The following is a 13121-nucleotide window of genomic DNA, read 5'->3' as shown; positions in this document are numbered from 1 at the left end:
CCTACGGCTGGAAAGAGGGCAGCAGATGCGACCTAAACCGGCCCAATGCACGATGGCCTCAACTTTTTTCGCGCTGCCCGTTGTTACAATGCCACAAACGCTTGCTCCTACAAATTTCAGTCATGCGTGAGGCCGCAGTGAAAGCGTGATCCCCGCAGTGAATGCGTGATCCCCTGCTGGCCGGGGATTTCCGATGAATGGGGACACCAAACACGGCCGGCGGCTGCGGACAGCTGGAGCGGGGCCCGGCTGCGAGTCCCGGCCCATGAAGCGGCCGCCAAGCCGAGGGGCGGGTGGGCTGCGAGCAGACGCTCGCTGCCCGCAGCGCTCACCCCGACTCCCGATGCGGGGAGCTCCCGGCCGCTCCTGGCTGCTCCCGGCCCCGGCCCCGGCGCGGCCCGCGGGGCGTGTCCCGGGCAGCCCCGCTCCGCCCAAGCCCGGCGGGGCCGCGGGCGCCGCGGCAGCGGACGGGGCAGGGCAGGGCCGGGCCGGGCCGGGCCGGGAGGCGCGGAGCGGCGGGCAGCGCCATGGGGCTGGAGACGGAGAAGGCGGACACCCGCATCTTCATGGACGACGACAACTTTCCGCGGAGCGGCGGCCCCGCGCTGTCGGAGGCGGAGAAGGGCGCGGAGGACGAGCTGGACCGCGACCCGCACGGGCTGAACGCCCACCTCCAGGTGCGAGCCGGCCGCGGCGGGGGGAGCCGGCCCGGCGGGAGCTGCGCCGGGCCGCGGGGCGGGCGGGGCCGGGGCCCGGCGGCCGGGCCGGAGCCCTCGGCGGGGCGGCGGGCGGGGGTACCCCGCGGTCTCCCCTCGTCCGGCCCCGCGTAACGGCAGAGCCGCTTCTTCTTCCAGCTGGGGTTCGAGGATGTGATCGCGGAGCCCGAGCTAACCCACTCCTTCGACAAAGTGTGGATCTGCAGCCACGCTCTCTTTGAGCTCAGCAAGTACCTGATCTACAAGCTCCTGACTCTGGTCCTTGCCATACCGCTGGCCCTGGTTGTGGGGATCGTCTTCGCGGTGCTCAGCTGTCTGCACATCTGGTAAGTGCGTTTTGTTGCTCGTCAGTGCGTGGGCTCTGCAGACAGCTCAGCAGAACTCGCCTCTTGCATTACTGCCTAACCGTTGATCAGTCTTTCCAACCGGTAGTCAGACCAGCTTACGTTATCTGCTTTATTTTTAAAGGGAGAGAAATGTAAACAATGTTTTTGCTGCGATTCCGTTCCCTGCCTTGCTTTTACCAGCGGTCTGTCGTGTCTGTGTAAGCTCCTTGGGGCAGAGAGCCTGTTTTACCATTTGTACAGCACCTACCGCAATGCATTCCAGCCCCGGCTGGCTTCTGGAGTAGTAATAATGATTGTTTGCTGTTTTTAAACTGGAGTTAAAAAAACAGAAGTTCTTAAAACATGTGTATTTGAAATGAAAGACCTGGGCAGAAGTATTACTTACACCTGACACCTTCTCAGTACGGTTACTTCTCTCCTTTTTTTCCTCACAGACTAAAGAAAGCTTTTGAGGGCCCAGCTCGCTCTTTCTTTGCTACTGCCACAAAATCTACTGTCACTGCCTTGCATCTGGTACGTGGCCATCTCTAGGTGCAGTGCCCCACAGCACTTCCACCTAAGCAAAACAACCCTGCTGAGCTCAGAAAAGCTGCTTCTGGCCATGGCCCAAGTTCACAGGCAAATACAGTGGCCCTCCAAGTCACAGCAAACCTGGTGTACTTTAAACAGAATATACTGGCAGAATATCGGGGAAGAGTACCTCAAAACCAGAAAGGCAGGTGACTGTGGAGAAGGAAGACAGGCAGGGAAAAGAATGAGGTTGAGGAAAGAACCGAGAATCCAGCAGGCTGCAGAGGAAGGGCTGAATGCAGATATCAAACCAGGATTTTCCATATACATGGGTTTTGGGCAAGGTCTCCTTTGACTTGGGTAACACTGGAATCATGAAGAAGTTGTTAAGGAAAACAAAATACAATCCAGAAACTTGGAAACAAACTCAAAGCGATAGGAATACATTGGTTATCTGAGCTTGTGGTTGCAATCTTGTGGGTGCAGATTTCAGTTTTTGAAAGTGGAATGGAAGGTTGGGTTGATGACATTGTCATGAGCCAATTCGAAAACTGATCAACTAGAATTTTGGAGCATAGAGTTTGCATAATATCCAAAGGAGTTGCAATGTAATTTAGAGCTGCCCACCTGCTACTTCTCTGGTCCCCAAATTACTATGAACACTGTGTAGTGTGCCCAGACTTTTAGGTCTGTCAGCTGTCACTGTGCTGTAGTGTACCACGTGACTGCAAAAGGGTACGGTGAGATTAGATTTCCAGTAGTGGAATATCTACGGAAGAATTCATCAATGCCAGATTTATTAAGACTGGAATAAGTTTTTGTGCTTCAGAATTATCTTGTATCTGGATTTCACAGCCTGGATACATAGACATGAGTTTCACTGAACCAGGACTTGGAGGTCAGCTTCTATTTATGCAAGTAGTCCCTAGTGACTCTCTCAGGAACTGTGGGTTCTCAGTACATCTGAAATAGGACTGTCTGAATGCAGCATTTCATTTGAAAAGTTTCCTTTGACTTTCTGTGAACACACTTGCTTCCCCAACAACTAATTTTCTTTCCCTGCGTTCATTGTCACTCCAGAAGTGATCTTTCATTCTGATCTCCTTGCATCTGGGATGGGTGTGAAAGAATCATGTAACTCAGTAGTGCTATCTGCACCCCCTTGGACCCCATCCAGTGCCATCCAAAGCCAGCACTGTCTCATCTTCCCACAACCACAAGCTGGATTTGTTCCAACAGAAAGGTGGAACACACCGAGACTAAGTTAGCTTCTCTGCAGCTCTCCACGTTCCAGATTTCTTGGGAGTAAGGCATTCAAAGTTTCTGCATTTGAGAGGGTAGCACAGGAGCAGTGCAGGTATAGGGACCCTAAGCACATGGTGCTGGCTCCCATGTAGTCCCACTGGGTCTGAAAAAAGTAGTAACTCCTTGTTTTGTGGGTGAGAGGAAGGGAATTCCATTATAACGCTGTCTTCAGCTGTTGAAATGCCATGGGAAAAGCCTGGGCACACCCTCCTACATGGCTGCCTGCAGGAGGGCTTACCAGAGTCTCTGTGCCTCACTTTTATCATCCAAACCAGTGAGATGATGATGTTGATCTGGCATCAGGAAGCCTTTCCTGAGGCTAAATTCAAAGGTGTTTCAAGAACTTTTGGAAGTGCTCAGACACAAAGCTCTGTTAATTGTCACACATGCTGTTGCAGTTTTGTCAGCATGCTAAAAATCCACAAAAGTCTGACTCACCATTCCTCATGCATCGAGGGCACCTCATGAGTTGCCCCCCTCATACCTGATAGTAAATGTTGTCTTTCACCAGCAAAAAGATTGCTAAGGAAGGAAGCAAATATGTGACTTCATGGGAAGCAAAAAGAAAGCTGAGTAAGAAATAGGTAATAATACACTCTAATTTTCATTTTTAACTGTAAAGATGGAGCATATTCTGTTCCTGTTCTCAAACTGGCTGCTTGCCAGAATCCAGTTTTACACTGCCTGGTAAAAGATACTGATGGGCTGAAACTGTGCCAAGCTAGCAGGCTGGTGACCTCCATACAAGCCATTTCAAGGAGGGCTACTGCTCCACATTTCTCCTCCTTTACTGATGGCTGTCATGCTCACCACAGATTATGCATGGCAGAATTTGTCAGACTGAGTTTTAACATCTTTCTGTGAATATTAGCAAGCTTTTAAACATGTCCTTAGGTTGAGGCTGTTAAGGTTATTGATTTTGAACATGAGCAGAACACTACTGGTTTTCCAGGCAGCACATGCAAAATCATGATATTTATTATAGATCAGGGACTGATTCTTGTTCCAAGCCACATGTTTGCCACCTCTTGGAAATTAACCCTTGAATCTCATATATGCTTTTTTGTAGTCTTGTCTGAATAGTGTTCTGGTATGTTGCATATTTATGCTAAGAATCAGTGGTTCATTTGAGGATCCATAACTTGAGTCTTGGATCTGAGATGGGCTCTAAAGCACAAGGACTCAGCCAGCTTTATGCTCTTGTCATCACCTGGAGCAGTAGGTACTCCGAGCTCCTCTCAGCTTAAACTTCCATTCACAGTGCTAAGATGTAGCCAGGGACTTATATGCAGAGAAGTAGATATGGACATGCATCATCTCTTACCTCTTTCTCCACAACTCCATTTACATAACTTATTGCTATCATACTCAACCCCAAAACTATCTCCCTGCTGGCTGTCTGAAATGAAAAGAAATTACAGTACAGCTATGCCACAAAGACCCACCTTATGATCTGGTGTTGCCTTGATGTCTCCTATTTCATGTCCAGTATATATCCCTTGGCTTCTGAAGAGGAAGTAGGTGGATGTTGTCTTGCTTCCTTTTTAGCTTTATCTTTTCCAGTCTACCCAGGTCCTGGCATATATAATGTTTGGTTTTAATGCACTTCATATACTATGTCTGGGTCCTGGAAGGCTTTGGTGGTTATCTCTTGCCTCACTCATAAATATCCCAAGGGTTAATGAGAGTCGACAAGAAGCTCTGCAACTGCTAGGTAATACTTAGCCATCGGTTCACAATGCTTGCTTGTATTGTAGAGCCATGCAAGGCTTTTAATTCAAAATCATCATGTAGTACATGTGCATACTTGGAATTAGGTAATTTAACCACTGAATGGTGTAGTATTTGAAAAGTAGCATTAAGACATGTCTGAGGTTCTATTTTGAAAAACTATACAGGATAATTCAGATTCCCGCTTCACTTTGAAGCAGGAATCTGAATTAATAGTGAACGACTACTCCAACCACATTGCCCAACTCTGTGAAAAGTTGAGCTACTTTGAACTGAAAATACCCTTATCAGTGGGAATTAAATTGTCCTCTGCCGTTTCCAAGAGGTGTTTGGTTCTCGACAATGTTCCCTCAGGGATTAGCAGAAAAAAAGTAATGTGAGCAAAAGTGAGAAAGGTTGATAGGTATAATTTTGTAGATGTCATGCCTTGAACAGAAAGAAGAGAAAATAGGATAGCATGGAAAAAATGGGGTAATTTGTTCTTTTCAGTTCAACAGTTCCCAAAAGAGGTGATTCTTTCTACTTAGTGAAAGGATGGGTATTTTATGGTATATATACATAGCAAGATTCAGTGAGAGGTCGTATAGGTAGTTGAAATGCCTTGGCTATGCTTCATCTTAGATGCCAAATTCAACAGAGCTTTGATTTTCTTCCCAATGCTGTACTATGTGGTAACACTAGCAGTACCAATATTGCAGTAAATGTTGATATTCTGGGTATATGCCGACTTTACTTCCACTGTTGGACGTTACTCAAGCAAGTGGTCTCTGTGAACAGAAGTGCAGACTGGGGTAAACCCACAGCATTGTGAGTAAAGGATGTATATGCTAATGTTTGTTTGACAGGTCACCAAAACAAACACATAGCTTCTAATGGTGCTTGGTTATTTATTTTTTAAGTGTGCCTGGTCACTCCACGGAAGGCACATCACACCCTCTGATAATTTGCAAATGCCACACGGTAGGATAACATATCCTATGTAGAACAGGATGCATACTTAGATACATGTAGATACATATATAGACACACTCACATATTTTAAAAGTTAGAAAAGACCTTTTACTGCTCTCTTGGGTGTAAAGGATTTTCTTCTCTGAGGAAAGGTGTTTAAGTAATTGTTTTCTAAGTAGACTGACTTTTATTTTAAAATTGAAAGTTATTTACATTAATTAGCTTTGGTTGCTAGCATAGTCATATGGTTGCTAGCATGTTCATATTCAACTCAGGAAAAAAAGGAGAGTTTATGACCTTTGGAAGAAGGGGCAGGCAACTCAGGAGGACTACAAAGATGTCATGAGGTTAGGCAGGGAGAAAATTAGAAGGGCCAAAGCTCAACTAGAACTTAATCTGGCTACTGCCATGCAAGACAATAAAAAATGTTTCTATAAATACATTAGCACCAAAAGGAGGGATAAGGAGAATCTCCATCCTTTATTGGATGCGAAGGGAAACGTAGTGAAAAAGGATGAGGAAAAGGCTGGGGTACTTAATTCCGCCTTTGCCTCAGTCTTTAATAGTAAGACGAGTTGTTCTGTGGGTACCCAGCCCCCTGAGCTGGAAGCCAGGGACAGGGAGCAGAATGAAGCCCCCATAATCCAAGGGGAAATGGTTACTGACCTGCTACACCACTTAGACACACACAAGTCTACGGAGCCGGATGGGATCTGCACAAGGGTACTGAGGGATCTGGAAGAAGTGCTCACCAAGCCACTTTCAATCCTTTAGCAGCAGTCCTGGCTAACTGGGGAGGTCCCGGTCAACTGGAGGTTAGCAAATGTGACGCCCATCTACAAGAAGGGCCGGAAGGAGGACCCGGGGAACTACAGGCCTGTCAGCCTGACCTCGGTGCCGGGGAAGGTTATGGAGCAGATCATCCTGAGTGCCATCACACAGCATGTACAGGACAACCAGGCAATCAGGCACAGTCAGCACTGGTTTATGAAAGGCAGGTCCTGCTTCACTAGCCTGATCTCCTTCTATGACAAGGTGACCCACCTAGTGGATGAGGGAAAGGCTGTGGATGTTGTCTACCTAGACTTTAGTAAAGCCTTTGACACGGTTTCCCACAGCATTCTCCTGGAGAAACTGGCTGCTCATGGCTTGGACGGGCCTGTGCTTCACTGGGTAAAAAACTGGCTGGGTGGCCAGGCCCAAAGAGTGGTGGTGAATGGAGTTAAATCCAATGGCGGCCGGTCACAAGGGGTGTTCCCCAGGGCTCAGTATTGGGGCCAGTCCTGTTTATATCTTTATCAATGATCTGGACAAAGGGATCGAGTGCACCCTCAGTAAGTTTGCAGATGACACCAAGTTGTGTGGGAGTGTTGATCTGCTTGAGGGTAGGCAGGCTCTGCAGAGGGACCTGGACAGGCTGGATCGATGGGCCCAGGCCAGCTGTATGAGGTTCAACAAGGCCAAGTGCCAGGTCCTGCACTTGGGCCACAACAACCCCATGCAATGCTACAGGCTTGGGGAAGAGTGGCTGGAAAGCTGCCCAGCGGAAAAGGACCTGGGCGTGTTGGTCGACAGCCAGCTGAATATGAGCCAGCAGTGTGCCCAGGTGGCCCAGAAGGCCAATAGCATCCTGGCTTGTATCAGAAATAGTGTGGCCAGCAGGACCAGGGAAGTGATTGTGCCCCTGTACTCGGCACTGGTGAGGCCGCACCTCGAATGCTGTGTTCAGTTTTGGGCCCCTCACTACAAGAGAGACATTGAGGTGCTGGAGCGTGTCCAGAGAAGGGCAACGAAGCTGGTGAAGGGTCTGGAGCAGAAGTCAGAAGTCTTATGAGGAGCGGCTGAGGGAGCTGGGACTGTTTAGCCTGGAGAAAAGGAGGCTGAGGGGAGACCTTATCGCTCTCTACAACTACCTGAAAGGAGGTTGTAGGGAGGTGGGGGTCGGTCTCTTCTCCCAAGTAACAAGAAATAGGACAAGAGGAAATGGCCTCAAGTTGCGGCAGGGGAGGTTTAGATTGGATATTAGGAAAAATTTCTTCACCAACAGGGTTGTCAAGCACTGGAACAGGCTGCCCAGGGAAGTGGTTGAGTCACCATCCCTGGGGGTATTTAAAAGACATGTAGATGTGGTGCTTAGGGACATGGTTTAGTGGTGGACTTGGCAGTGCTAGGTTAACAGTTGGAGTTGATGATCTTAAAGGTCTTTTCCAACCTAAACAATTCTATGATTCTGTGTTTCACATATCATCCTATGGAGTTAGCATACATTGTTTTTCATGTGCATTTACCATAGAATTGGATAGCAAGTGCTAAAAGATTATAAAACATTACCAAAACATGTTTATATTTATAGTATTTAACATTATCAAAAGAGGTTGAGTTCTGGTACTGTGTGAATGACCTCTACAGCAGTTGCAAGTAGTATGATCACTGCTTTTCCAGCCTTCCCTAATGACATCCTGGTGATTCACTACAACTTTCTGTGAAACTTCTGCATAGTGTAGTATTTGTTTAGTTTTGTATTTTGTGATCCTGTCGACAGAGGGTCCAATAGAAATGTTGGCTTTTCTGCTTCTCTCCAGTTCAGTTAGGCCAAATTAATTTTAGATGGCAGCAAAGGAGCAGTGGCATAGCCTTTATAAAGTAACGGAAATGGATAAGTCAACACAAGCTGAGTAGCCATTTCTGGTGTTTTCCCTTGTGTTGCTTGGAGAAATACCACTTTTTTTCCTTTGCATTACTTACGTTTATCAGCTGTATTCTAACAGGTGAAGCCCTAATTTTATTCTCTAGAAATTATCTATTCTATATGCAGTGATACTATAGGTGGTTATAAAATACATAGTTTACAGGGTTCAGTTTAAAACTAGAGACACATTATTCCATTAACGCTCGCAGTTCTATATGGTGTGTATATTACTAGCTGTTTCAGCAGAGACAAAAGAAGAGAAGGTTTTAGAAAAACTATTCTTGTTTAAATCCATCTGGGTTAGCTTAGAGTGCAGCATAGACATACTAGTGTATAGCTTGCATTGTATGATAAAAGCTGAGAATCCGGTTAGATAAACACTGAAAATAATACATTTTGACTCTTTACATTTCTAAGCTTCAACTTTTTTTAAATGAGCCAGGTTTTTTTCTACTTTGCTATTCTGAGCGGTACTCATTGGAAATACACAATACTTACATATTTTTTTCAGACCTGTGGTGAAATAGTAAATTAAATATTTCCGGTCATTCCAACCAAAGTCAATGAGAGTTCTGCAGTGGAATGATATGGATGCAGGACTGGGATCTTAAATTTTGAATGCAACAGCAAACTAGAACAGAGTTTATTACCTTTATCAAGAGAATCTATAGTTTCTTCTACGTAATTTAGGAAATAAATGTGTTCTATATGGCACAGAGATTTTTCAAAACCTTGCCCTAGTACCACTTCAGTATTACATAAATTATTTTTACATTTAATTTGTCTGCACCCAAGTAAGAACATCCAGCTTAGTGAAATGACCAGGGGTTTTGGCCAGTAAATGGTTAAGAAAGGAGAATAACTTAAAATAGTGTGGTCAGTTACCATGTATCCACTGGCCCTGCTGAGCTGCTCCTATGTGCACTTCTGGCTCACCTCCCTTGTTAGTATGCTTGGCGTAAGCCACCACTAATGACGCTGCTTTGGAAGTGGGACATATGGAGAGCATCCCCAGATGCTTACCAGTGCTCAGGAGATGAAAGCACAATACTTCCAAGCATGCACCCTGAGTGAATAAAAAGATCTTTCCCCTGACCAGGAGTTTTGACCTCATTCTATGTTAGTTTCTCACCCACAAATGAAAAACTTTACAGGATCAGCAAGATCCCATTTTTCTGAGGTTGGGCATGTGCTCTGTACTATGTAACCAGATATTGCTTTACTGTTTCTGTTTTATTATAGCAACATGTAACAGCAATGGTAGATTGGTGGGAATGAGACAGAATGTCGATGGCATGTGTGCCTGTGCATTTGTGTGTGTGAGAGAGAGAGATGGATCAAAGAAACACCAGAAGAGACAGCAGAGCAAGAACAGATTGTGAAGAGCTCTGTTCCCAGTCAATCAAACTGGGGAACATGGTGTTTCTGTCAAGCCCTGGAGACCCACATTCAGGTATGACCACACTGCAAATGAGTCCTTAGGGGACGACCCTGCTCTTCAGCCACAGCGGGATGGCAGCAGGGTTGCAGCATATCACATACACCAGCCCTTCCAGCAGCAGGAAGAGAACAGCAAAAGTTCACCCCTGTAAACGGCATGTCCAAAAAGTAGCTCAGCATTGCCAATTAGGAAGCAGAGGCACGATGGAAAGAAAGCTGGCGTCTCCTGTCCCGTGTTGCACTCAAGTGATCCTGGCCAGAGGACCACATGCATCGTGGTGCTTCTGCATGTGCAGGTGTGAGGCTGTGAGCGAACAAAATTGATGGGGAATGAGTGTGAGAGTGCAAAAACAACTTGTTTGGAGATTTAGAGTTATAAAATCACTTCCTCTTCCATAAGATCTCACACTTGTGTTTGGTTATCCTGATTTCCCCGTGCTATAGCAGCAGCAATCTTCAAATCTCCCATTTTCTCTTTTACAGGATTGTGGTGCCTTTCGTGAAAACCTGTCTCATGGTCTTGCCTTCAGTGCAAACTGTATGGAAGAGCCTGACAGATGTTTTCGTCGTACCGTTCTTTCAGAGCATAGGCCGATGCTTTGCCATGGTTAATATACGCCTGGACCAAGAGTAAACATCAGGGATGCGACACTGCTGTAATTGTAGCTGGTGTTATACCTCTTTGCTAACCTAACATGCAAGCACTTACCATTCATTCCAAACTGTTAAATTACAATGGCTGGTTTAAGTGGGAACATGCTATTTTTTTCCAAAACTCATTTATTATCAGGGAGGTCAGTTTAAGAATAAGCAGGCAGTTTTTATAGCTCACCATTTTAACAACAGAGCGAACGCAGAGTATTTTGGCAACACTTTATTTTAATGGTACGTCGATTGCTAGATTACAGGAGAATTCTGGTGGAGGTTTAACAGCCACCACAGTGATCATGATTGGCACTATTACTATAAATATTTAAATAGGCTGTGATACCTTAAGTGAAACTGATCTCTAGGGTTTCCCATTGCCTTTACTGCAAGTCCACCAGGGATCATTTTTGGCCCTCGCTATGCAGAATGGTCAACTTAGTCCTTTATTATCAGCAGCTAAAATGAATGTGACTCATTGCATAAGCATACAGAGAAAGGAACTGTTGTGTAATTCTCCTGTATCGGGGAGGAAAAGCTCCCTGGAAGTTTATCCCTTAAAATAAGGTGTTAGCTAATGATTTGGAACATCAGCTAATCTGTATATTTTATTTAATGAGGGGTTAACTTTGCTGTATATTTTGTACCTTTGTAAATGGCACTTGATCATGAAGCATTATTTCTATAGCATTTGAATTCTAACAAACTTACTAGGCAGCAAGCGTGAGACACTGCAAAACATGACTTCAGATAACTAAAATTTCAGTTCCTAAATTATGTAGATTTTTAAGTGTTGCTGTGCAATTCTATTATATTCATTATATATGGTTGCGTGTAAAAGCAAAGATTATAAGTGTTTTCATACAAGACTATTCAAGAGTTGGAAATATCTGTTTATGAGAAATGTTTTTATTAAACATGGGGTGTAGTAAATGCAAGCCTGCCTATTTCTGTGTATTATCTGTGTGAACATTGTGATATTTAAACGATAGACACTATGCTGGCACTTTAACTAGGTAGCAAGCTCTTGTAGAAGGCGAGTGAGTGTAACTGGTATCCTTGTCTAATTCTCCTCACCTATTGACTTGACTCTTCATGTTGCTTATTTGCTACTTTAAAGCCTAGCCCATAAAAAAGCCCTTCTTCCTTCTGCACCTAATATGGCTTTGTAAACCAGAATAACAGAACGTATGCAGAGGTACATTAAAATTACATTAGCCTTCTGATGGGCTTATGCTGCTGTTTTCTTTAAATAGGACAAGTTGCAATTGTAAAATATTTGTATGATTTAGAATGTTATTTTCTAAAATGATATCACAGATTTCTTATCAAACAAGAGATATATAATAAAAAAATAAAACGTCAGCTTTTTCCTATTTTCAACTTCATTTTTTCAGGTTTTCCAACTTTTTAAAAAGCTCTTAAAATGCCGAACAGCATAGAATACTATGCAGTTCTTCCAAAATATGGGAGAGGGAAAAGAAATGGATGAGCATCAATACGGTTCTACTATTATCAAGTGCATTTTACTTATTTATAGTAGAAAATTATGTATCTCAGTGTGTAATTAAGCCCATAGAGAATGATTGCTTTCTCTGAAGCAGGTGTCTTGGTGCGGAATTTTGGCTACATTAAAAAAAAATGCTTAATTCTTTTTACGGGCGCATGCTTTATTTACAGATGAGCTGCCAAATTTTCCTTTTCTTGCTTATTGGCCTACAGAAGCTAGCTGTCACTGTATATTCTTTGTACATGGAGAACATCTTTGTACATTAAAAATATTTTTACCATTTGTGCCATTTAGAGAGGGATTCATAATGGCTTTTCAAAACTGGATCTTAATGATAAGTGCCCATGGAAACTCTCTGGAGTTTTTGTCTTCTGCAAGAAGTTAGCTTGCTGTTCAGATGTGCTCTTCAAGATACCTTTCTTATGTTAAAAATGGAAATATCTCTTTTGAAAATAAAAATTGGTCAGGCTAGGCTTGAATTCTTTTGAGAGTTATTTTCTTTTACAACGTCCAAGGATTTTTACAAAGATATTTTCCACAGAAAAATATCCCCTTGATGAATTCATGTAAAAAAAAAGAGAATAAATCAATCAGTCTAGTCCTTGTGTCTAAAAGGAGCCCTATAAAAGCCTAAGCTTTGAGGGAACTGGGGTCTGGATCCAAACTTTGAAAATGAAGCCATTCCCTAGAGGAAAAGGTATCATTTTAGGTCATGCACTCCTGGATACATACTTCTTAAATAGCTTAATGAAGTCATCCAGCTCTAGCTACCACAGACAATCAGGTAGAATGGTTTGGTTTGTTCTCATTTTGATTTAGGCTTGTCGTTAATTAGTTCTTTTCACCATTTCTCTAGCTGTTACAAGACTCAAGTGAGCTTGCTCAAGTGAGCAATTATAGCTGTTAGTTTCTTACATATTTTACAGCAGTTTCTCTGGAACAGATGTGCTTTTACTATAAGAAAATACCAAATGGACTGTTAGGCTTAGGGTAAAATATTAGATGCTTGGCAAATACGCTTACTTCATCCATGAAAGTAGTGGAAGGAAGCGTGAATATATACAGACTCTTCAATACTTAGGTGTGAATCTGCCCCAGGCAACTCTGGCTGGCAAGTATTCTCTGGATTTTATGAATTTGACAGTTCCGACAGATATCCCGAAGCTCTGCCACAGCTGATACTGTCAATAGCTGACAACACTGCTGGACAACAGGGACTGAACAGGCACTGGCACTAAACTGTGATCTTCAGTGTAGGGGTAGGTTCCATAAGTTTG

General features: G+C 44.2%; 1 protein-coding gene across 1 annotated transcript; it reads left to right on the top strand.

Annotated features, from left to right (window-relative positions):
* The first annotated feature begins 381 nt into the window (after positions 1-381).
* Positions 382-11557, top strand: CAV2 (caveolin 2). Its single transcript, XM_075493662.1, has 3 exons — positions 382-677; positions 855-1042; positions 10173-11557. The coding sequence occupies exons 1-3, from the start codon at positions 528-530 to the stop codon at positions 10321-10323; spliced, it is 489 nt and encodes a 162-aa protein (XP_075349777.1). The 5' UTR covers positions 382-527; the 3' UTR covers positions 10324-11557.
* The last annotated feature ends 1564 nt before the right edge of the window (positions 11558-13121 follow it).

This window comes from Mycteria americana, chromosome 1 (assembly GCF_035582795.1).
Source record: "Mycteria americana isolate JAX WOST 10 ecotype Jacksonville Zoo and Gardens chromosome 1, USCA_MyAme_1.0, whole genome shotgun sequence".
Classification (NCBI taxonomy): domain Eukaryota; kingdom Metazoa; phylum Chordata; class Aves; order Ciconiiformes; family Ciconiidae; genus Mycteria; species Mycteria americana.
This window is presented reverse-complemented; position numbering and strand designations above follow the sequence as displayed.

What these genes read in the sequence shown, in the direction of transcription:
- CAV2 (XM_075493662.1), top strand. Translation starts at nt 528, where the DNA reads ATGGGGCTGGAGACGGAGAAGGCGGACACCCGCATCTTCATGGACGAC. An exon ending in GGCTGAACGCCCACCTCCAG is followed by an intron (nt 678 to 854) that starts GTGCGAGCCGGC and finishes TTCTTCTTCCAG; the next exon opens with CTGGGGTTCGAGGATGTGAT. An exon ending in CTCAGCTGTCTGCACATCTG is followed by an intron (nt 1,043 to 10,172) that starts GTAAGTGCGTTT and finishes TCTCTTTTACAG; the next exon opens with GATTGTGGTGCCTTTCGTGA.